The 25,782-nt window shown below is 48.8% G+C and overlaps 1 protein-coding gene across 4 annotated transcripts in view; it reads right to left on the bottom strand.

Annotated features, from left to right (window-relative positions):
* NTRK3 (neurotrophic receptor tyrosine kinase 3) overlaps nucleotides 1–25,782 on the bottom strand; it is a 208,628-nt gene that overhangs the window by 149,220 nt on the left and 33,626 nt on the right. For all 4 annotated transcript variants that reach the window (XM_063169867.1, XM_063169868.1, XM_063169869.1 and 1 more), the window contains exons 3-4: nucleotides 24,666–24,737; nucleotides 6,223–6,291 (exon numbers count right to left, since the gene is read on the bottom strand). In XM_063169867.1, the coding sequence (XP_063025937.1) occupies nucleotides 6,223–6,291; nucleotides 24,666–24,737 (141 nt within the window). The remainder of the gene's footprint in view (nucleotides 1–6,222; nucleotides 6,292–24,665; nucleotides 24,738–25,782) is intronic.

Raw genomic sequence — 25,782 nt, 5'->3', positions numbered from 1 at the left:
AGCTTTTTTCCTGCTCTGTTCCACGTGTTACTGCAAAATTCATGCTTGCTTTTACAAAATTAATTTCACCCACTAACAGGATTTGGAAACGACCTTCCAAACATCTGCAGCTGCTGTTTTGTCAATGCAGTGCTGCAAAAGGAGGAACTGAAGGGGTGCTCTGGAAGCACCCAGGGTAGCTTAACCTGAACCCTAATGATGCCACTTTGCATTTCCAAATACATCAAGATGTCATCTGACCTTTTTTTTCAGAGCAAACACTGAGTTAAGCTTCACTCTGTGGCTTTTCATTAGTTCATTTCTTTCCCACCAAAGGCACATAAACCTCTGTGACACAGGTACAAGGCTCAGACAAGCAACTCAAAGGCCAAAGCACTAAATTTAACAGACCAGAGCAGATTAGTGCAGTGATTTGAGTGATGAGACATTCCCTGCGTGCTCTGACAGGTACTGCCAGGGCTTTGCACAGGCTTTACATCCTCTTCTACACAGCCATGAACCTCCCTCTCAGGAGCCCCCCAGAATCACTGACACCAACAGGACATGGGATGGCAAGTGGGAAAGGGCAGGGCAGGGAACTGGGGGTGCACCCTGGGACCTGGGGGAGCTCAGGTGCAATGGGGGAGAAATTCTACTCTGCTGCAAATATCCTCACAGAATGAGGCTGCTGGGAGAGCTGCTGTCCTAGCACTTAAGGGCAGCTCTGTAAGTAATAGACAGCAACTTTCCTGGCCCATTGTTAATTCATGAAGGGCCATGAATGATACAGGAGCCACGGGCTTCAGGGCAGAGCTTGCCCACAACCTGCCCCAACACCAGCAGTGTAACTCACTCTAATCGAGACCCCCAGAGGGGCTTTTGCACAAATTAACTCCCATCACAGGCTGGATGTGCTGAGTGCCATGGGCAGCTGGCACAGCTCTGCAGGTAGACGGGGCACATATGTGCACCCCTTGTCCCTAACAGGCATTGCTAAAGCATTCCTAACATGCAGAAAATAGCCTTTCCTCCTTGCCTGGTGCCTGCCTTGCTATGCCAGCCAGCTCCCCAGGGAGGAGCATAGGGAATTCCACACTCACATTGTCCTAAACCCACCCAAAAACCTTGGTTTAGGACGTGAGTGTGGAATTCCCTATGCACCTCTCCAGGTGCATAGGGAATTCCACACTCATATTCAATTTCCATTGAATATTCCTCACTCATATTCAATTCTGTCCTCAGATCTCTTCCCTTGCAGGGACGACCATTGTAGCTGCTTCCAGCTTTTCCTCTCACTTTTCTGTAACACAGCTCCACTACCTACAAACCTCTGCTTGTGGACATAAATGCACCTTCTCTTCCTGCAAGAAGCACCTTGGGGACCACAAGGTGCCCTTTGGACAAAACACACTGCTGGACCAGAAGACACTGCCATGTGCTGCAGACCATGGGTGCAGCAGCATCCTAGTGAGAATTAAGGCAAGGGGCCCTTTGTGGGACACATCCAGCACAACTTAATCCTGGAACGAGCAAACAAACCCAAAGGGCATTTTTTGCATGCAGGCTGCAATTGCTGCCAAATCGTGCTTGGCTGCAGGCACTCAGGAGCTGTGCACACCTCTTAAAACTGAAAATGCCTGTGAGAAATAGCAAATGTCACAGCTGCAAGGGAGCTGGGCTCTCTGCACAAGCAAAGCTGCTCTGGCACTCAAGGAGTTAATCCAAAAAGGGGCTGAACCTGCACCTCAGACAGAGCCACTCACCAGCACCATGAGCAGAGAGTGATAGTAGGGTGTACTCAGGGCACAGCCCCTTCCCTAAACAGGTACAATATGTTTGGGAAAGAGAAAAATTGTGGCAATCATGCCATGAGCTGTCATTTGATGAGACAATGACCCATCAAAACTGAAACCCTAGAGCTATGCAGGTGTCAAGTCAACTCTTCAACAAAACTGATGCTGCTGGTGCCTGGTTGAGCCCAGCTCTGCTCCCTGCAGAGAGCTGTACCCACTATCTCCCAAAACTGCCTGGACAGCCTTCACCAGGGTGGACCAGTGTGGGAGACAGATGCCATCAGCCCTCCAGTGTGTGCTGGAACAGACAGGGACTTCACACACACAGCAGTTTTTTCCAGACTATGCAGCTAAATGAGACACATGCCCTGTCCCATGCCTCCCTACTCATCAGCCAAAGCAAAGCTGTCTGCAGCTAAAACCTCTCAGAGGGCAGCAGAGATCCTTGCCACACTTCTTCTGTCTGTTTCAATTCACATGAAATTCCTGCCAAGGTTTCATACTCTTACAATTAAAATGCTCTTCCTATCTTGGGACTGAGGCCACTTCCCTAAGCTTGAGGAAAAAAAAGAGCGCGCAACAGAGAGAGAGAACAAAATCTAATTTTTTTTATTCCTAATTATTTCCCAGAACCAGGGCTTCTCTTGGTGGTCCAACCAAAACTGTTATTTCTGAGCCCCTGCCAGAAGGGGCTGGGATAGAAAGGGAAGGACTGGGACAGTGAGTGGTGTGTGCTGTCTGACAGCTGGCTCAGCTAACGCAGAGAGCAGGCAGTACCCACTGCCTGGCCACAGCTCTATTACTGGGACTGCTGGTGGTGATAAGTTTCAAAGCTGGAGGCACAGACCATGTAAAGTTGGACTCATAACATTAACAGAAGTGCTGCTGTGCCCCATCCCCACCAAAGCCTCTTGCTGTAGCATTGCAGAAATGTACTGCAGGGCAACTTGGCAGGCACTGCTGGTATTAGAAATGCTGATGGGCTGGGCAGAGCAGCAAGATGTTCAGGACTACAAGGTTTTATACAACCAAAGACGTAATTGGATCCAGAGTCTTAGGTCTTTCCGGGAAGGAATTTCTTGAAATGTCAGCTCTAAGCTCTCTGAGGATATTACAAAGGAAGCCAAGGACATGACAGAGGAAACCAGCTGTGACTTCTGGATAAGAAAGGCTCTAAGTCCAACATTTATGAGCTGTTGCATGTGTCAGATGCTTCTCTGCACACACTCAGCTTCAGACTTAGGAGAGTTGTGCACTCATTAGCCTGAGCCCTGCTGGTCAAGGTCAGCCCATGCCATGGGAATTAGGGCTGGAGTTACTGGAAACAATTCCAAGCCTTGTTTCTGGCCAGAACGAGCAGGAGATAATACTCTCTGGAAGTGTGCCTCATTTTTGCCATCCTTTCTTCAGTGAGTCAGCAGGGAAAAATCTCAGCTCTGTTGAACAAGAAATTCTTCTTTAAAGCATTACCACGTTCACCAGGCTGCGACGCCTTGGATGCAGCCGAGCAGCAATTTCAAGCCCCAAGTTGCCATCCACCTGCCCAGCACTCTTCTGATCTTTACTCCTCATTGTTCGCTGTGAGTGGCTTTGTCAGGTCTCGTGTTCCCTGGCAATCTCCATGTCACACTCAGTTGTAGCTCCTCTCCTCCCAGCACTCTCCTGGAGACAATCCTCTTGCTGCTTCCCTCACCACATGCTCCTCTGCTCCGAGTTGCCTCGTTCTAAGTCACGGTTTTGGCTTGGGTGCCTTTCCTTCCTCTAGATCCACGATTCCCTGATAGCACAGGGGCACAGGAATTCAGTATAAGGCATCTCTGGTGGGCCTCTGCACCCACTTGTTCCACCAACCCTCCACACAGATGTGGAGAAGAGAATCTGGCCAGCTTCTCTGTGTCCCTGGAGTCTCCTGGCCTCTCCACTGCTGTGCACAAATGCTGCTGCTCCGCCTGTCTTCCCAAGGCTGGTGTCTCTGCATTGGCCTCTGCTGCTCACCACCTTCTCCCTTTCCACAGAGTTTTGGGCTCAATTTCAAGTCTTTGGCTGATGCCAATCTGCAACTCCCTTTCTAGCTTTCACCAGTGTTTCACACTCGCTTTATGTGGGCCATGTATTCCATCTCCTCAGGTTCTGGAAGCCTCCTTGGAGCTCAGTGTGCCAAAAAACTGTCTCTTACTCACCCATCCTCTGCATTTCTAAAAAAAAAAATACAGTATTTCCCACTTTTGTGGATCCATTAGTAATTTCTCCCCAACGTGGAGATGTGCTCTTCCTCACCAGCAGGTACCATCCTTCTAGCTGTCAGGACTACAACCACCTCACAGTAGGTAATGTGTGTTTACCTTAATTCCCAGCATCTTTATGTGAATGATTATTCAGAGCCCATAGCTCAGGCCACACCTCTGTGCTGCCTTCTTTCCAACAATTCCAAGGTTCAGCATGGCCCCAGGAAGGATGCTGCAGGCACATCCCTCTGCCCCTTAAAAACTGACATCCATGGGGGCATCAGATAAAATATCCCTCTTCTGCTGTGTTTGGGGATCAGCATCACCAAATTATTCTGGTAATCTTCATCCTAGCCATGCTTATGTGGATGAAAGATCTCTAGTTACTCAGAGGGGAACATTTGTCAGGAAGCATCTAAAGCAATTCTTTAGGAAAAATGAACTTGACCAGGCTCTTAGTCCAGCCCAGCCAGCAGCAAGGCAGTCCCTGTGGGCTGGCACATCTGTGGGTCTAAATTGCTCACTGGAGCTGGTGCCAGAGGTTGCCAATACCCTTTTCACAGCCTGGAGCAGGAGAGTTTCACCTGAGGCTCCTGCCCCACATAATGCCAAGCCTCCCTGTGGGACACCATGGACAGCACACACCACATCAGAACTGCTTTTCCACCCCACCACGGCTTCCTACCAACCAGCCCTGTGATCTCCTGTATTTCTTTGTGCGCGATTTCTTTGGTTCATTGGGATTTGTTATCTCCAAGAAAGCTGCTCTGAGCACAGCTCCAACTGGAGCCAAGTAATTCAGCTCCTTCATGCTCGCCAAGCTGCAGAGTGCTGGCCCCAGGTGACACCATCCAAAGCCACCCCAAGCACACCAGCTCCCTGCCAGGATCATCATATCAGGACAGCACAGATGGATTCATCAGGTGAAATACCCTTTGCTGCCCAAAAAGCAGCTTCTCAATTCCCTTTGTGCTTGGTATTGGTCTTTTGAGCCCGGCTGGAGCTGGCAGACCTGGGACGTGCCTGAAGGAACAAAATATGACCAAATGAAGCAAAAGCACATAAAAACAAGCCCCTTTGGAAGTATTCCCATTAATCTGCAGGCTCACCATTACCCCAGGCCCTGCAAGTGCCTCCAGCTCAGGACTGCAGTCCCATTTGCTCCTCCACTCTTGGGTCTCTCTTGGGTAGCAACCATCAATCTGAGTTTTGCCAGACAGTGCAATGACAATAAGTAAAGGTCTAAGAATACAAATGACTCATGCTATTAAACTTGAAACCCGAGCCAGGCTTGAAAAATATTTAGAGCTGTAATCAGCAAGGAGACAAATTCTGAATTCAGCATTTCAACTCTGCAAGCCAAATTTCCCCATTAGAAGGGCGTTTCTCCATTTTCTAATATCACTATTAGTATTTTTCATTTAACAATTTGACAGAAATAAAATATACTGCAGTAACACCAGTGATAACACACTTACTCCCACTTGAAAGACTGTCTTTATTCTTTCATAAGTCACTTCTAGCTTACAGCTCTATTGATCATCAGTGAGGATGAATGGAGCTTCCCAGGATCCTCTGGGACAAATCCTACATATATATTTTTTTTATACCCACCAAAAAACTATTCCTAAAATTCAACAAAACAGGTCATCAGGGCAACGCTCCATTGATTTCATGTCCACTTATTCTTCAAGCACAATGCTGAATGCTCTATCAATAATTCAGCAGGCTGAAGGCCACCAGTGCCCCAGGAGACACAACTATCTCATCATCTCCCACATCAGAGCTGGGAGGTGTCTCCATTGCTGGAGAGAAAGGGAATCATGGGCCTAAAAAGCAGGATTGCCTTCTTGTAAAGCACGTGCACCAACTAAGGAAAAGCAGTTAGCCCTACCCTGCGACAGATGAGAGCAAGTGTTTGAAGAGATTCACTCAAAACCTGGCCTAGTAAGTATTTCTAATGTGCTCACAGAGTTAGTCAGCCATTTACTACTCCAAGCATGACTTGTTCATCATCCCGACATTAATTAGCCAGCTGCTGTGAAGTTAAAAGAGAAGCAGTTCTGCTCTAGTGCTCCCATACCCAGGAAAGCCTCCCAAGGATGCTGCTGCCCACTGGAGTTTTAGGTAATTATTCTCTGGCTTCAAAATAACTCTATTTGGAAATGGTTCCTCCTCTCAGCCTCCTGCCTTTTCCCAGGAGATCCCCCCAGGGTGGGACTTACAGTTCAAAGAGTCGCAGTGTCTGGAAGAGTTGCCATGACAGAGTGGTGAGCCGGTTCCCAGAGAGGTCTCTGAAAATTAAGGAGGAAAAAAAATAAAATAAAGTAGTCACTGTAAATAATTCTTCCTGCACATGGCCCTACCACCTCCACAGAGCTCATCGTCCTCCTCGATGGGGAGGCTGTCAAGCAGTTTAGAACCCAAGTTCAGATTTCATAATGAGAGATTTTAATGAGGACAAACCCCAAATGAAAGTTTCTCTTCTTGTTGTTTTTTTTTTTTTCTTTTAAGGGTAAAAGTGATTTATATCCTGCTGCAATGTTAAGGAAAAAGAAAATTCCAGTGTCTGATTCTTGCCCATGAATCTGGAGCTCAACCAACCATAAGCGAAAAGAGCAAGTCTAATTTCAGAACTTGAACAAAAAATTAAGTACAAACCTCACGTTAAAAATAGTAACAGCCAGGTTCAAATGACAGCACGATGATTACCCAAGGTGTTATCATATGATCTGCAGTAGCTGTGCATTCCAGGTGTCCCGGAATGGCTGTGTGCTGCTTGCACCCAGGGGTACCGCTGCTACAGCAGCCAACAGCTCCCCATCCCTCTTCTCCATCTGCCCAAACTTGCAAAAACATAAATCTCATCTACCTGGGAGAGCTTTGCAACCCAGCAGACATCTTCTCTTTAGCTGAAAGCCAGAGAGGATGAAAGAATGTAAAAGGAACTGAATTAATAAAAACAAGAGAAAGAAATGTGTCTGGAGCAGGGTGAGCAGGAGAACAGCCCCTGCTTTCTAACAGCACAAAAAGATGGCAATGAAACTCATTCTGTTCTGGCCAGCCTGAGAGCCACCAACCCAGTGACCAGCCCATGGGTGAGTGAGCAGAGGAATGGGTGATCACAAGTTCTGGGAGAACCCCAAATGCCCCATATCTCTTTGCTGGTCTCCAGAACACACAGGAGGTGCTGTATCACATCCTTCACCAAACCCATCCCTGCTGAGAGCCACAGGCAGGCAGGGCAGCCCCTCTGCCTCAAACCCACAGGGAAGAGCAATGAAGAGCCAGAGACATCAATCACCTGAGGTTCACTCAGCTCTGGGCTGGCCAAATGGGAGGTGTGACCCAAGGCAGTCCTGCTGTGCAGGGCTCAGCCCCCAAACCCTGTTTGATTTGCAAATAAGTGCTAAAACCAAGAGAGCAAAGCCCTGAATGGCTCCTGCTGGCACAGGTCTGATGCACGAGGATTTGGGATGACAGATTCGTTTCTTCCCTTACTCCGAATTTCAGCAAGGGAAAAGCAATTCTGGTCCTGTCCCACCTGCACAGAACTCTGCAATTAGGAGTGGGGAAGCTGCTCACACAGCAAAGCTTTGTCCCGAAGGCTCTCCACGAGCCTGGCAGAAGAACAAGCCCAAACACAATGATGGCACAGTGCTGCCTTTTTAAATTCTGGCTCTGCTTCACATCAGACTATCCCGCTGTGGGAAGCACAGCAAACCACAGGTACCTCATTTCACATGACTGTGATCCCACCATTCCCTCGTCTGTAGACAAACTGCTCCCAGCCTCTGACAAAGGTGGCAAAAATGGCAGGTAAAGCTAAGCAGGGGGGAAGAAAAATATTACAAGACTCCCTCCTTTATCCACCCCAGAGCACGAGCACCTGGAAATTTTGCAAAGACAGATGAAAAGTGGGAGGGGAAGGAGCAACTCGCTGTTACTGAAAAGTGAGACAGTAAACTCCCTCCCCCAGCCCAGGGAGAAGAAGGAAGCGTAAAGGGGATGCATGAGAGACAGCAAGATGTGGGAGAGAGGCAGAAATGCAGAGGAGGGAGTGAATCTCGCTGGAATGTCCTTTCTCAAAGGTCATGTTTTGCTACATTAGGCAGAAATGTCAAGAGAAAATTGGATTCTGAAAGAGAAGAGAAAAAACAACAGGCTTTCCACGCAAATAAGGGAATCAAAAATAGCATGATCGTGTTATTACAATTTAGGACACAGAGAGATGGAGAAAGGATACATCCTCACTAATGCAGGGGGCTTTGCCAGGCAGATGTGCTCCGCTCCTCATCTCCCACAGTGCCTGGAAACCAACTCCTACCACCTCCTCCCTCCCCCAGACAAAAACCCCCAGCCAGCGTTAGGGACAGAGGAGATGGCTCTGCCCTTGCTCACATCTGGCAGGAGACTCTGTGCTCAAAGGGCAAAGCCAGGGTTTGATCTGACCTGACCATCAACTTCTGCAGGGCTGGGCAGGGGAACACACACCCACAGCTCCATTTCAGATCAGCCTGGACACATACAGGGAGGAACACGTCTGTCACGGGACACTGACACCTTGGGTACTCCAAAACGTCACAAAGGTCCTTCCTCAGGCTCAGAGACAGGCCTCAGCACAGAGACACAAGCACACTTTAAAAACGCACCATTTCGGTCACAAAATCTCCAAAGGTCAGAGATGCCAGCACTGGGATTCCACACACAAAAGGGAGCAGCTACTGACTTGTGCTGCAGAAAACAGAGCTCCTCCAGAGAAACTGCACTGCACAGCAGTGATTTCTGCCCAGAACAGATCCATCCCACCTGCTGCATGGGACAGGTTTCCTGGGGAAGGGAGCATGTGATTCTGTAATTAGAGATGGAATCACAGTACGTGCACATGAGGAGGTTAAATTATGGCTCCACAGGTGAGGCTCTGAGCTCCAGCACTTTGCAACTCCTGTTTGGTGATTGCAAGGTTCCCCACAGTCACAAACCTCAGCTGCACACACCAAGTTCCCCAGTGTTCTGTACAGCATTAAATGGGGAGGGTTGGGGAAAATCAAGGCACTCACATCCAGACCTAATCCTCTCACAGCTCCAAATCAAGGCCTCTCAAAGGCTCATTCTGCCTTCCTGCAGCATTTCCAAGCCTGTTGCCACCTCCAAATCCCTGTTACAGGTGTGACAAGAACTCCATCACCCTATGCTGTGGCTGGGCAGTGCCAGCTTCTCTCCTTCCTGATCCATTTCCTTCTCCCTCCTAGCTGGCTGAATTGCACTACTCATTTCTCTCCACTCTCTCCCAGATATTTCTCAGTCTCAATTTCCTTATCCATGCCCAAATTTCCTATGATCTTCCCCACTTTTACACCCTCCCACACCAACAGCAGTGCCCCAAGAAGAGCTGCTACTCCTCTCCCTTACTCATTCCTGAACATCCTTTGCAAAACTTCTCCCCTCCAACTGGACCAAGAGTATTCTGCTGACCTAAGATGTCTCTGAGCAAAACCAAGTCTTCCAAGCAAAATCTGCCCTTTGACAAGATTCCTTTCCCTCCACAAAAGGTGGATGCAAATGTTCTGCAACAGCAGCATCATCAGAATTTTCTAGCTTGAACAAAACAGCTTTTTCCCAACCTCCCTTCTACCATCTCAAACATTTGAGAAAGCTCTTATGTGAAACTAGAAAGAAATAAGAAAAAATAGAATCAGCCAGAAGCAGACACCCAAAGCAGAAAACTCTAGTCTGAGCAATTAAAATTTGGCAGAATTATAGGAAAGTGGAAGCAGTCCTGTAGCAGTGTGCCAGACAACCTTTATAACAGCCTATGCATCAGTTCCACCTGTAACAAAACACATCAGACATCAAGGAAACACAGGCAGAGGGAGGCAAAATGCCTTCCCTGCATTTTTCTCAGCAATGAACAGAAGCCTGTCTCTCCCAGGACAGATCTGCCATCAGCACTCCTGGAACATATTCAAAGTGCTTCTTTGCCATGGGACATTTTCTCCATCACTCACAAGATGCTCTTTTCCATGGAGACAGTCTCTAGGAGTAGCTGCCAGGGTGCTTTTTGCCTCCAAGAGGAGTTGAGTAGGGAGAGGGGGTTGGAGAGAGCTCACCTGGACCAGGTCCAGGGCAGAGCCACCCAACCCACCCATGGCTCAGGCTCAACACCACTCCACAGCCCTCCTGCTGCAGCAGCCCTGCTCCCAAAGGCTCCTGCTCCTGTCCCCAGCAGCCCTCTCCATCATCACCTCACTGCACACCTCAGGGACAGGCTGTTACACTGAGTGACAGCTAAATCCCAGCTCCTGCTCTCTCCCTCCCTCCATCCTCCTCCTCCTCCCTCTCAGTGGGGGACACGCCATGTCCCACACACTCTCCCACAGGCTCTGCCAAGACCTTGCCTTGGGGAGGTGACCTTTGCCATTTTGTCACAGTATGAGTGACAGATGCATCCATGGAGTGCCCCTGGAGTCCTGGACGAGCTCCTGGGGTTAAAGAAGGGATGGGTGAAGGTGGAACAAAGAGGAGTCCAGATCCGCGCAAACCAGAACAAGTGGACTTTAATGCAAGAGGAGACAGTGGTTTTTTTTTTCTTTTCCCTTAATTACCCAGCAGCCAAAAGTGTTTCCACTATTAAAGCCATTTTTACTCAGCTAAATTAAGCCAGTTGCCTCATTAATGACACCAACAAGCAGGAGCCCCTGTAATTAAACTGTAAGTTATTTTATGCAGCTCAGCTCGACGCAATGGCAGAAACGCTGCTGCTGGGGAGGGACCCTGTGCACCTGTCCCTCCTCCACGCAGCTCCATCCTCCACTTGCCCTTGTTTCCAAGCTGACACATTTATTTCTGCATGGGAGAAGTTTTTCACACGTTTTAATAACATGGTGCCACTATGAAAATCCTGACTGGGAGGGATTAACTTGCCAGAGCAGCTGGGGCTGAGGGAGCATGAGCGAGTGCCTGGCAGCAATGAGAGGAGAGATGCACATCCTCAGCTGTGGTCCCCAGTGCTGGATGTGCTGGTGGCACTGCATGTGACTCCCTTGATATTTGGGCACAACAGGTGCTTCCCATCATCTCACACAGCTCACGGCAGCCTTAGCTGGGTGCTGGCGGCCACAGGAGAGGAGAATGTCACAGCCTCACATGCTGCTGTAGGGGCAGCTCTGTTCAGGCTTGCTTATCCCTGCCAGATAACTCCAATGACCTCTAAAAGCACTGTTACACTCCCAATCACCCTCCCTGCCTTCCCTGTCCCCCTCCCTCCTCTTCCTGTTTAGTAAGCAGCTTTGCTCATTAAGGGAAAAAATGTACTGTCCTCCCTTAATGAATGTGCTAAAATTACCCCAACAAGTCCCAGAAGCTATGGCAGGACAGGCCTCCCCACAAATCAGGCTCTGCAAATATTAGACTTGATTGGAATTTCCAACAGCTCAGCCCCAAGTCCCAGCAGGACATGTTTGAGACAGCCTGAAAAAGGACTGGGCACTGCCAAGTGCGTGCCAGCCTCGCATGCCCGGAAAGCAGAGTGGGCAAAGCAGGATGTGCCATTGGACTGGTCAGCCTGGGATTTCAGAGCTGCCAGGAGCTCTCCTGGGTTTGCTCCCTCAGCACCAGGACACGTATATTGGTGCTGTGGAGGAGTGAGACAATTAACAGAGGTCCTCAGCCATGGTCTGGCATTACCCACATTTTGCTCCTCAAGCAACATCCCAGCACCTCCAGGGCTTTTCTGACCCCAAACACAGCAGAAACAAAGAGTCGCCAAGGTTCAATCTTCCTTTGTGTGCTTAGGCAGCAAAGCTATATCCTTTCTGCTGTCCACAGGTTCAGCCCTGCATCTTGTGAGGCATGTGTCACACAGCATGTGCCATGACATAATCATCTCACTCCCCACAAACTATTTCTTGTTCTAGGGCTAGAGTCAGAACCTGCAATAATCTCCCAAACTCAGAACCCTGCACCAGAGAGGAGAGAGGCACCATGATGGGTGACACACAAGAAGGGCAGTTGTTGCCATTCCACGTGCACACCCCTGCTCCTGGAGGTGTGGAACTGGAGCGAGGAACCACCAAGCCCTCCGTATTCCTCAGTTGCAGGTCCCTGATTTTCAAACTCACATGGAGACAGGGCTGAGGGAGGCAGAAGGGGCTGGTCTCCTGCATTGTTCTTTAAACAAAAGCATTAAAAAAACAAAAAGCTGCAGAGCAAGTGGGAAGGCATTAAGGCACCACACCTCTGTCACAGGGCTCCCACAGCCATCCCACAGCAGCACATCTGCCCCACACCTCTCCTCCCAGTGCCTCTGCAGTGCAGCAGCCATGTCCTCTGCTGCCTTCAAGCCAACCCAATTTTAATTAAAGGCCATCTCCTACCCTATGACACTTGCACACCCTCCAAGTCATCTCTCTGAGGCATCTCCCAGCTGCACAAAGCTTTGTTCAGAGACAGATCACCCCTCAGAGCTGATTGCTGCTCACAGTTTCAGTTCAGCACACGGTGCAGATGGGGAGGCGTCACCAGATGTGGGTCACTCTGTCCCCTGTGCTTCAAGGCACAGCAGATGCAGGGATCTGGCCCTCTGCACTGCACTCATCTTGCCCTTGTGTTTGTGCAGCTTCCATTGCTCTTCTCCAAAGACATCTGGACTCTCAGAGGACTTGAGGAAAGGTTAAAAGCTGGGTCAGCCCTGCAGTTGCTTTCCCTTTGCCTGCCAGCTTCCCTGCAGGGCAGAGTCCAGCAGCAGCCACAGAACTGGCCAGTCTTCTGCTCAAGGAACAGAAAAATCAACTTGAAACAGGCAAGAACCTTCCCCCATAGCTGCCCTCCTGCAGCCAAGAGGTCCTCAGGGCTGCACTGCCCCCACCTCATGTCCTCTGTCCCAAACTGCAGCGATTCTAGACCCATTAGACTGAAACATTACTGCACACTGGGCTTTCCTCCTGCTTTGGCATGCAGAAGTAATAGAGGAGATGTGTGCTGGCTGAGGACAAGGGTTGCCAGCTGCCAGCTCCAGCAAGGGGTTGGGTTTATCCAGCCCTATTTGCTTCAAACTGCATTGTTCTTCAAGCTGGGAACAGAGAACAAGCAGGGAATGCCTCCTGCTCATGGATTTCCAGTGAACCCAGAGCCAACCCCACGGCCCTGTGTGAGGGAAGAGTTCAGAGCTGTGGCACGGCACATCTTGGGGGGACGGCATTGGAAGGACAGTGACGCCCACAGGGCCTTTCCCAACATCTCTGAGCACACTGTAACTGGACTTTGATCATATTAAGAGTTTTTCCAACCTTATTGATTCTATGAACGTCCTAGAAGCAATAGGAACAAGTGCTCATCAGAGGAACCACCCAGCTGGGAGGTCACTCCAAATGCCCAGGCAGACACTGGGAGAGCTGGATGAGGTCCACACAAGAGCCTCAATGTCAGCTCATTGAGCACAGATGTGCTGGGACAGGTTCTGGGGCTCCATCTTCCTCCTGAACAAGGACTGTGATCACAGCTGCTAGAGAGTTCTTACATCAAATTTATATTTAAAAAAAAAAAATAGATTCAAATATCCCCACCTACTCGGATGCCCAGAAATCAATGAGCCTTGAATAACCTCGAAGGGGTTAGCAAAGAGAAAACTAACAGCTGGGCCTGAGCCCCAATTTTCCTGATTGAGGGAGGAGTGCCAGAGGCTGGGATGCACTGGGATGGTAGCAAGAGCTCTGCAGAGCCTCTGAAGGAAGGAAGGGGTATAAATACAAGACTATATATATATATATATATATATCTCCAGCAATAGCAAAACAACAGGGCATACGGCAGGGTAAGCTCTCGGCAGACTCTGCTAAATGGTTTCCAATTAATTAACTGATTACATGATAGAACAGAAGGGGATTCAAGTGAGTGCTGTTGACCTTTAAGAATAATTAATATCATCAGGATAGCAAAACTCGTCCAAGAAAAATAATTAGGAAGATTCTAATATTGCCTCCAAAGCCACATTGAAAGGGGTGAGGAAGGTTCTGGTTAATTCAGAGGCACAGTTCCCACGTATTTCCTAGGAAACCCATTTCTCCCTTGCACTTGCTTCCACCCTCAGATCTCCCACACACACGTGCTTCTTCCCTACCCCAGTCAATCCTCCCCCTCCTCTCCAGATCCATTTCCCTATCACCTCTCCTACACCCCATCCTCCTTCTGCTCTCCATGTCTTCCCTAAAGACTCATTGCTCCAATCCTCTGTTGTAACCTTCTCTCTCCAGCCTGGCCCCTGTCCCTGACACAGACTCATCCCATCCCCTGCTCCTCTTTGGCCAGCCCAGAGTTCCACTCTCTGCCTTCCTGAACCTCAGGAAGAAGCAGCCCTGGTCCCTCCACATGACATCAATCCACTTTTTATCTCCAGTCAGCACTGGCACCTTCACAGGCTGACAGAAGGCAAGCACTACATGTCATCCCAAAAAAAGCCATTCCCTGCTTTTCCTCAGCAGCCAAATCCATCCCAGAGGCTGGTCTGAGAAGCAGATGTAAGAGATGCACAGCAACAGGAGGAAGATGGGAAATTCGTGGATCCCATTACACCTCACCAAGCACATGAGAATGCTCCCACCTCGCTACTTTCTCCTTGCTTCTCCTTTCCCAGTTTGCTTGGCCCCAGTGTCATGCATGGGAGAGGGGTTGGAAAGCCATTTAACCAAGCAGGAACTGTAGTGCTGAGCTTCTCAGGGAAGGCAGCCTAGACACCCTGGGAGCGAGGTTACATGAGCAGCCAACATTTCTTGTGAGGGAAGTGTAAAAAAACCAACCCTGGAACGAAACCCACCTTTGCAGCGAATAAATAAATTTCCTCTGCTGCTTATTATCATTAAAACTTCTGCGGCTTGACACTTCACTAAATTATAGATAAAAGGAAAAATGGTCTTCCTGGGCTCAGAAAAGCAGGCTGCTGCCAGAGCCCTGTGTTTACAGCAGCTAATGAAAAGAAAGCCTGCCATTAGCCTGCAGCACTCGCCCCACCTCGGCGGGGAAAACGGAGCTACCTGCACCCCCAGCACTGGGAGCAGCAGCTGGGAGCTGAGCTGGGGACAGGCAGGGGGAGGTGAGCACGGGGGAACTGAAGGGCCCATGCCATCAGGCAGCAGAGATGGCAGCTGCCCCCTCCCATGCTGTGCGGAGCCTCCTGGCCGCAGCAGGAGGTGAGGCTGACGCGCTCCAGCTACGCCTCAGCAGATGACAAGAGAAACACCCGGCTTGGGAGACAGCAGCGAGCAGGACCTGCCTCCCCCCAGTGTCCCTGGGGTGGGCATGGGGAGCAGGGAGACACAGCAGGTGCCTGGGACACACCTGAGCATGGGTTTAGGAGCATCTCTGCCCGAAAACCTGTTTGCAGCACCTGAGCACACAGGGAGGGATTGTGCTCTGAGAGAGACCTGCCTGCAGCCACAGCTGAGCCGTGGCATGATGTGACTCCTGACAGCCCAAGGATTGCTGGGCTGAGGGAAACAGGGAACTGGTGGTGACTTAATCCAGGCAGAGCCCAGTGAAGCCTGCTTGCTGCACTGCACAATTATAACCACTCCAAAAGCACAAAAATGCTTTGCCTTTGACAGTTAACTCTGTCAAAATAAACAGGAATGTCTGCACACAAAAGCTCCATTTTACCCATCCTTCTCAATACATTATGTACTTAAAAAGAAGTATCTTTTGCTGGTCACTGTGAGGAATATTTTCCAATGAAAAGACTAATCACCACAAAGCACTGAATGCTTCAGAGTGCAGCAGGCATTCCTTCATTATTCTGAGACAGCAAATTACCCACAATTATCAGCACGCACAACTGGATACAGCAAACATTTAGCCAAAGCCCACAGATTGTGGTTGCAGTGAGGTTGGATGGCAGATGTCCTAGAGAACTACTCATGTGAGAAACCCCCAGACAGCAGCTGGGTAGTGGTGCTGCAAAACAAATCCATTCACGCTGCAGAGCACAGTCACTGCCAGGAATCACTGCAGCCCAGAAAGTTTGTATTCACAGAATCTTAGACAGGCGTGTGTTGGAAGAGATCTTGGAGATCACATTGTTCCAAACCCCCTGCCGTGGGCAGGACACCTTTCACCAGGTCAGGCTGCTCAGAGACCCATCCAGCCTGGCCCTGAGCACTTGCAGGGATATTGCAGGTATTGCTGCTGTCAGAGAGGCAGCTGGGCAGGCTGGCTGCACAGCAGGAGAGATGGAAGAAAAAACCACACTGCTGGCAGTGAAACCAGCCTGGGCACCCCACAGGCATCTCCCACACCATGCCCTGAGCCAGCTTACGGATAGGAGAGCACAGGCTGGGGCTGGAAGGGGAAGGAGTTTGTTGCAAGAGAAGGGCAGATAAGGCAGGGGGCAAACCGCAGGGAGGGCAGGGAAGGCTTCAGCACAGGCAAGGAGCTGGGTCAGAGGCCAGGAGGCTGCAGGGAGCGGGAACGAGCGCAGGAGGGGCGGGAGGAGCCGCCGGCCCTGTCCGTGGTGCTGAAGCGCGGGGCATCGGGCACCGGCGCAGCTCCCTGGGGAGCAGCCCCGGGAATGCCCAAGCTAGGCTTCAGGCATGAAACACGGTCACCCACAGCTCCCCGGGAGACACACCTCTGGCTCTCACTGGCAGCCCTCTAAACACCCCGCAGTTGTCACAGACACATCTTATAAAAAATCCTTTCCTTAGGATTTTTCCCTCCTGAGAAGCTGAGAGGCCTCAGGAACAAACGTAAACATTGATTATCTGCTGCTGTGGAATGCAACAGGTGCATCTGTGATTGGCTCATGTTGGTAGTTTCTAATTAATGGCCAGTCACAGTCAGCTGGCTTGGACAGAGAGTCCAAGCCACAAGCCTTTGTTATCATTCTTTCTTTTTCTATTCTTAGCTAGCCTTTTGATGAAATCCTTCCTTCTACTCTTTTAGTACAGTTTTGATACAATACCTATCATAAAATAATAAATCAAGCCTTCTGAAACATGGAGTCAGATCCTCGTCTCTTCCCTCATCCTCGGACCCCTGTGAACGCCATCACACACAGTCTCTTGCATCTGATGGAATTCACAACTCATCCCTTCCCAAATACAAATAAGGGGAGGGATTGGTGGGAAACTCCACCCTTTGACCAGTATTCTAATAAAATTTTATAATTCCAATAAAACTCATGGCTGCCTAACTTATGACATTTAAATTCCTGCCTTGCCACACACCGTCATGAATTAATGTCCCATCATTCATGCCCTGTCGTATCTTATTGCTCAAATACCATATGATTTTAATGTTTCTATTTTTCTGCCCTGGTGCTTATTGCCAGTATATCAAAAAGGGGAAGCCAGCCCTCTAATCATACTGTTAGTAAACCAGGATCATGGAAAGACAAATCCCAGGACAGATAGCTTTGGTGGTCACTAAACTTCCACTCATCCTGCCATGACTGCTCATTCCCCGGACAACTTTCAAGCAGATTTCCATGCCCTCAGGTACCTCCTCTCAGGGAGGCTCCCTCTTCCCTCTGCAGCCCCTCTCACACTGGAACAGGTAGGTAAGAAATGCTTTGCAGCACAGGCTTTGGGAGGAAGCAAGAGGGACAGTCAGAGGCTCTTTGTGGAGCCCCTCCATGCTGCAACGATCTCAGAAGCCTTGAAACAAGGTCCATTCCTTGTCATGCCCAAATTTCCAGAAATCAGCTCAATCTCTGCTACTGGTGGTCTCGGAGATGTGGTGAGGTTTAACCAAGGTACAACTATGTCCCATTTTCAGGATCACAGCCAAGAGAAATGTTGTGCCTCTCTTTGAGGGGAACCTCACCACAACACATCCATCAGGCCATTGTTGCTCAGCAAAGACTGGTCAGAAGCTGACTCCCCCAAACCCACCAACTTGTCTGAAGTTCATATTTTACTCTAGTATTGTAAAAAAGAAAAAAAAATAGGGAAAAAATCAACTAAAAATACAAAAAACAACATACAAACAACAAACCTCACATCACTGTAGGAACAGCTTCATTTTAAACATTTCCTCTTTTTGAAGAGTGGATGGGAAAAAACAGGACCTTTTCAAAAACCACAGCTGCCCATTTCACATGTCAGTAAAAAGAATTGATCAAATTTCAGAAAGGGAAATAACTCTCAACAATGTAACTGCAAAGATCATCTCAACATTTCAAAGGAAGGAAGGAGAGACAAACCCAGAGGAAAATCCTGAGAGCCCAGGTTCCAGAGTCATAGACATTACATAAGAATCCAAATGTGCAAAACTTATTTGTGACAGAGTTATTGTAACTGATCTTACATTGCAACAGCATCTCACAACTCAAGGCCAAGTTTCATTAGAAATCATACAAGGTGTTATGTCTCAAAGCAGAGAAAATAAATGTTATTCCAGGTTTTAAGGTGGGTAATAGAAGCAGGACAAATCTTGGCACAAAACATGAAGTGCTTGAAACTCTCAGGTCCTGCTAGAGTACATCAGTCACAAACTCACTGCTCCCCCTTCTATCACAGTACAATAAACCCTCTCCACAGCCAAGCAAGGCAGCCTACAGCCAGGAATTAGTTACCCAGTCCTCTCAATGCAGGTCAAATGATTTCAACCCAGCCTGAAGGGAAGCCACAGTCCTGCAGGGAGCTGGTCTCCCCTCTGGCCTTGTGCACAATGGCTGGCAAAACACAGGACCTTCCTCTGCCACTGCAGCACAAGGAGAAGCTGCAGTTAGCTGGTTATCAGTCACCTGCGGCAGGAAAGTGGGAATAAACATGCCATCAAACCCCTGCTGCCCATTAGCATATCAGCAAGGACCTGCTCTACGCTGGCATCCGGGGGACAGAGCAGATGGGGAGAAAACAGGGAAGTTTATGGAAGCAGAGGAGATGTTACAGCTGTTTGTTTTAGTGGCTGTGCTGTAGGCATGCCCAGAATTTTATAGGGCTGGAGACATATGGGGGAAAATGCCTCCCTGAGTTAATGGCAGCACAGTGATTGGATCTTGGAAGGGGCTGGAGCAGGAACATCCTCAGAGTACAAATGGGAATCAAAAGGTAGCCAGGCTGCTGCCTGCTTCAGGATAGTAAAGGAATATTCACCTAATAGTACTTAAAGGCTGTTTAAATCTTTCTCATAGTTCTTATTTTGCCTATATTCACGAAGAGAAATTTAACTCCCATTTAAGAAATGCAAACCAAACACATTAAACTATCAAGAAGGTGGTTTGGGTAAATGCATTTTGCTCCACCTTCCCAGAGAACTCAGAGCTCACCCAGTGTCACACAAAGTGCCCAGCTGGTATCCACAGCCTCGTGAGGCTGCATTGATTCAGGAGCAGGGATGGGAAACCAAGGCAAATTAAAGCACAGCACTTTGGGTTAGGAGGAGACTGCCAGGATGGGTATGAAAGCAGTGCAGTGGTGGAAGGACAAAGCAGGAAGAAAACATCAGGAAAGAGGCAGAAGGCTCATAGGATACCCAGAATCAAGTGGAGGGTTGCAGGCAGGCACAGGGCCTGAAGCTGGTTGTGGAATGGAGCAAGAGAGAGAGAGTTTAACCCTGATTCATATCTAAGAATGGCTCTTTCAGAGCAAGACAACAGATTATTAACACTGAGCAGGGGAAAGTAACCCTCAAGGCATGACCAAGAGGAAACAGTGTTCCGCTTGGAATAATTCAGCATCTGATTATTTGTTTATTTCTTTATTTAGTGTATCAGTCAATCTCCCAGACACGCAGAGCAAAGGAAGTGAAGCTTGCCAGCCTTGCACAGGGTTGCCTGCAGCCCTCTGAAAGCACACAGGCCTCAGTTTTTGGAGTGCTACGAGTCCTGTCCTGACACAGCACCGAAGAGGGCAGAGGGAACCTCACCAACTTCATACAACCCTTTAATTTTCAGGAGATGCAGCCTTGTGTTTTTCCTGTAGCATAACTCTGGGAATCCCCATGCCAGAGCTACAAGCTACATTCAATACCTAGGTACCAGCTCATCTGGCATGACACAATTGCTTGAACCAAACCAGAGTACTGAAGACAACCCCATCCTCAGAAAACACTCCAGCCTACAAAGGACATTCTGGGAAGCTCCAGATTAATTACAGCTCAAATTTGCCCACGAAAAGAAGCCCACGGATCATCCAGCCCAGTCTTTCAACAGGCAAAGCATGTCCCTGCAGCATTCCTGCCAGCACCTTCCAGTTATTCCCCAATCCTCATTTTGGGGAGAAAGAAACCAACATGAACACACAGATAAAAACACCTGGGAAGCTGATCATCTGACCACACCATACTCAAAAAAACAATTACACACAGCACGAGCCAGCCCAGGGTCACAATCTTTAAGACCTTTGGGTGAAGACTGGAAGGAAAAGCTTGATCTTCTCCCCTGGCAGGCAGCACTGAGAGAGTGCTCTTTGATGGAAGCTGTGTCTGGGCTGGCCCACAAACTAATTTTGAGCATGTATAAACCTCCAGAAGACAGTTTCAGAGGAGCCTCTGATGCAGACAGAAATGGTAATTATTAATTTTCTAAATAGAAATCTGACTACTTAAGCCTTATTTAAAAGCATGCCTGTCTCTGTAATTACACAGCCTTAATTTGTTTTCTTTACTACACAATAAATAAGGTGTGCACAATTACCTCTGCAAATACAAGGCAGTGCCTCCTGACTGGCTGGTTGAGTACGCAGCCGCCCAGGAAAACATTCTGAGGGAATCACAGCCTTAAATACCTGCTCCCAGGAAAGGGTGACTCAGGCACTGCAAATGCCAGCTGGTCTGGCTGTAGGCACAGCCTGCTCTACTGTCCCACAGCCAGTGGAAGTCCTGTCCTCCCCTGTGCACCCGTTCCTGGTGCACTGTGAAGCTCAATCCTGCTGTGGACTTCCCAGGAACATGTTAATGCTGAATTCTTCCCCACAAGGCACTACAACAACTTCTCTTTACTCTGCCTGGTTTCATGACATGTGTAGGAAGTTGATAACCTCTCAACTCTTAACCTTCTATCAAGATCAAATAAACTGGCCAAAGGTTTCCAGTGTCATTAGGAGGACAGAGAGAGTGAGAGCATGAGAGGCTCTTCCCTCACTAAGCTGTGCTAAACACAGCAGCAGAGTAAATATGAATTCAGACGGTTTATATTTCTCAAATTTGAGTCCAATACCATCCTAGAGCTTTCTTGTACAGCCTCAAGCCAAAGGCTGAGGTTTTCTGTCAGCACAAACATTTCCTCTGCTCAGCTGCATCACCTGCTAACACTGACACCCAGAAACCTTGGCTACCAAGGCTCAGTCTTGCACAGCCTAGACATGTTGGTCCTCACATGCAGGACATGAGATTGTCCAGGACCACCCCTGTAATAGCCAAAGGGCTGTCAAACATGCACAGAAACTGGACCAGGAACCTATCAGTGCAACTTCTCACAGTGAGATGATGCCCAGTAAGGGCACACGACACTGGAATATATTCAGCTTAGATCAGACACACTTAGATCCACCCCTGTTTAGCACCCAGCCAGTATTTGTTCTAGAAGGACTGAACTGTCTCAGCCCAACTATCAGCAGAAGAGGTAGATCCATGCTGCAAAACCCACTGTTATATTTTGGATTGTCTCCGTAGCAGCAATAGGCTTCACATCACCAATGATCAGGCCAGCCATGGAGCCCTAATTGTCCTCATTCAAGGAGAAGGAAGAGGAAACCAAAGAGGAAACCAATGCTATTTCTGGATTCACACCTCTGGCTCACACTCACCCACCGCTCCTCCACTGATTACGTCAGCCTCAAGCCCCTTGCACTTAATACAGCTAATTTCAAACCCTAAAAGGACCTAAACCCTAAAATGACCCTGCCAGGCTGCACTTTGGAGCACCCTGAGGTCTACCACTTGAGCAGCTGAATGCTCAAAATCCCCTTCATGGGTTTCCCACCTTTCCTTCCTGACTCTGTGGTGGGGAAGGGGGAAAAAATTAAGCCAAGCTTCACCCAAAGCTGCACAAACCTGAGCTCCTGCAATTAGAGCTGGGATAAGTGATCTGCTTGTGATTGCACAGCTGGGGTCTGAAGACAAGCGCGTGCACAGAGGAAGGGCCAGAAATAGATGTTACTGGGAGAAGGCAGAGCTATCTGGCCCATCTGAGAGGAGGAAACCTTGATGAAAGGCACTGGGGAAAAAACTCAGTTCAGCAGGAAGTTTTGATTTAACCCAGGATGGGAAGGGAGGCGTGTGTGGGGTGGAAATAAGCTTTTGAGACCTCAGAATTTGTATGTGAGCTTCAAGTGAAAAAAACTACTCAGACCCAGCTTGTAACACCCTGCAAAGGTCCAGCCTAAGGGCCCCACCACCCTGTGCCAAGCCTCCCTGGCAGTGGAACACTGACATAGTCATGTGTTAGGCACATTTGTCATCTTATTGACTCAGCTCCACCAGCAACCATCCAAACAGCCACTAACGGAGAAAGAAAACCAGAGTGGCAGCAAGAATGTGTAGCAGTAACTCAACAAGCCCTAAGAACCATCCCATAGTCCCAGCCCTGCACTCAGCCACACCACAAGAGGATTGGGACAGTATCCTTCACTCCCAACCACTCCTGTACCTCACCACAGCAGCCCAAGACTTACAGCAGAGTGACATTTCCATTAATCCTTTTATCCCTGGCTCCTACGTGCAGAGGCTGCAGCAAATGTCAGGCCTTTGAGCTGAGCTCCCAGGGAGGCAGAGCAGCCAAGGAGGCACCTTGATGTGCTGGCACAGTGCTAGGGCCATGGAGGGGATCCCAGGTGGCAGCAGGCTGTGCAGAGCCTCTCCAGCCACCCTGGCTGCAAGGGAGCATCAAAGGCATCGTGGTCTGAGAGCCTTTGGAAGCAGCAGGGAGCCAGCAGCAGCTCTGCAAGCCCAGGTCTCCACCCTCAGCTGTCCAGCATCCCTCATGGGGAACATCCACACTGCCAAGCTCCAGGAACAGCATCAAAACCCACTGGCAAACACCAAGCAAATAATATACTTACTTGCCTGGAGCTCCAAAAGGCAAGGGAAGAAAGATGTTAAGAACATGATCAATCTTACAGGGCCCGAGCAGTAAACAAACACATATTTCATCACCACGTACCAATCCTAACTCTTGACAGAAGATGGATGTGGGGTTTTTTCCACTCACAAAAGTAATTCCAAAAGACAAAAACAAACACTTTGGGGAAAAGCAGCAACAATTGCCTGTGTACACATTAATGGCACATTCAGCCTCAAAGCTAGCATACATGGCCTTCTAAACTCCTACGACATCCAAACTAATTTCATCAGGAATCAAATGCTATTCATTTTATCTGCTAGATACATAAACAGCAACGGCACAATTGACAAACAACCGTCAAAAAAAAAAAAATCAATTCAGAGTGGTTCAGAGAGAACTGCTTCCCAGGAACAAACAACTACAGAAAATACAAAACAAATGCTACAAATCAAAATAACAAAGAGCAGAAATCAGGAATATCCCAGTGGTCAGAACTAACGAGGGTTCATTATGAAAATATGCAATTCTTTAAGCTCAAAAAGGCTCAGTTCATGTTCACAATGCCCTCAACTATTCATGTCCTTTGGTACTGCAGATCTTCTATTTAGTAAGTACTTTACTGTCACTTAGCAACTGTAAATGGTTTTCCAAAAAGGAAGCTTTTGGGGTTTTTCAGTTCACATCATCTCTGAGCAGACATCAAAAGACAAATGCTCTGCAGGTCGCATCCATCTCCTTGCCCCAGGAACGAGTCTGTATCGATGGCCCAATGCACCCACACACTCAAATGAATGCACTTTTTCACTGAAGAAGCCACTAGCACTGCTTTCCAAAAAGCAGGGATAAACACTCCCATTCAGCCCATCAGCTGGTGCCCAAAGCCAGGGCCTCTCCCCAAACCCTTTTCACCTTTCATATCTACAGTGGAGCAGAGAGGGCTTTGATCTTGGGCACAGCCACTTGGACAAAACATTTCAAGCCCACGGAGCGCCTTGCACAGTGGCCTGAAATTCAGGCTTTGCTTTATCACCTTGGGAAAAGTAAATACACATTTGGAAAAGAAACCAGTGCACTTGGCCTCAAGGATGTGGAATGACACATGACACCACTCTCTATCTAACAATGCCCCAGGCAGCTGGACAATTGTGCAATGTCCAGGATAACAGGGCTCCAGCCTCTCTGGCACAAAACATCCCTACCCCATGCCCCTGCAGACACCAGTTTAAGAAGTCAATAATTAGCAGCAGAGCTGGCAGCTCCATACCCCAGGATTTGTGTCAGAAAAGCAGCCTTAGGTTAAAAAGTAATGAGCAGGGCAGGCTCTGGCCATGCTCTGGGGTGGGTGGCTGCCCCCAAACTCGGCTGAAAGGGAAATGTGCAGCAGCCATGGGGCTGGTAATGGTGCTGCACTCATCAGAGCTGCCATCAAAGTCAGGGCACTCATTAGGAACCCAAACCCCTCAGCTTCCCAGCAGAAACTCTCCCCATCCTTCACTGCAGCCCATTCCACTTCCATGTGTGTTTATCTTTTCCATCTCCTGTCCTTTCCCTTCCCCATTAGCATTCCTCTTCCCTCTCCTTGCTGTCCCCCACAGGAACTTTTGGGGATCCACCTTGGGAACCACATTTCCACAGGGAGAAGAGGCAAAAGGGACAGGAGCCATTGGCACTTACATATAGCGCAGGTGTGGGTTCTTGGCAAAGGCTCTTGGCTGGATGTTTCGTAGTCCTGAGTTCCTGATTGTCCTGTGGAGAGATGCAGAAGGGCAGCAATGGAGTCAAGGCAGACAATTGCTCTGCTCCCACATCCCCCAAGGCTTGCTGGGGTGGCACAGGCCATCTCCTGCTCCTCTGCTCTCCCTCCTTCTCCACAAGCAGCACTGCATGGCAAACCTACCACAGCAAAATCATCTCCCATCTTCACACCCAAGAGGAAACCCTGCTGCTTGCAGCTCTGATAAAGAAGGGTATACTCCATAGGGAATTGTGGATCTTGAAGGGAGAATAACCCTTTTCACAGCCTACTTTAGAAAAGCTCCATCAGTGCTATAACCAGGATTTGTCAGCACTCTCAAACACATGGTGTGAATATTGGGGATGGCCCTGTGCAGGGCCAGGAGTTGAACTTGATGATCTTTGTAGATCCCTTCCAGTTCAGCATGTTCTGTAATTCTGTAAATATCTGCTGTCTCTGCTGCTTTGTTACGTGAGGAGAGAACAACAGCCAGCCTGCTTAAAGGGTTTTGTGTGTTAAAAGTACAGTTTGCTGGAATTTGGTTAGTGGCTGCTCAGCCCCATACAGCTCCTCCAGCCCACATGGGAGCTGTACTTAATGTGAAGCTCCCTGTGAAACACATTATTAGAGTCTCTGATTAGCCCTGAGCAACACTCTGCGTCTCACACACACAGCATCCAGGGTGCTCACAGATCCTGAGGATGTAGGAGGGGGAATTAAGAAACTGGCTGGCATCCTTGCTTGGCCAGGCTTCCAAAGCATATGCAAAGTCCCTTCAACCTCATGGACCTCGGTTTCCCCTCCATGACGCACAAAATTGACCTCTGTCCATGCTCAGAGAGCTGTGCAGGGAGATGCAATTCCCTTCCTGCACAGCACCACCATGATGGTAATGCACTAAATGAGGACCAACAGCCCAGCAATGAAGGATTGGTGGAGACAGCTGGAATTTCACATTGTGGGGCTGGAATGAGTCAGAGCAACACACAAGCCCAGAACCAGAACAGCAGGGGAGAGGAGAGGTCAGGGCTGATGTGTGTTGACAGAGCTGTCAGG

This window comes from Melospiza melodia, chromosome 15 (assembly GCF_035770615.1).
Source record: "Melospiza melodia melodia isolate bMelMel2 chromosome 15, bMelMel2.pri, whole genome shotgun sequence".
Classification (NCBI taxonomy): domain Eukaryota; kingdom Metazoa; phylum Chordata; class Aves; order Passeriformes; family Passerellidae; genus Melospiza; species Melospiza melodia.
This window is presented reverse-complemented; position numbering and strand designations above follow the sequence as displayed.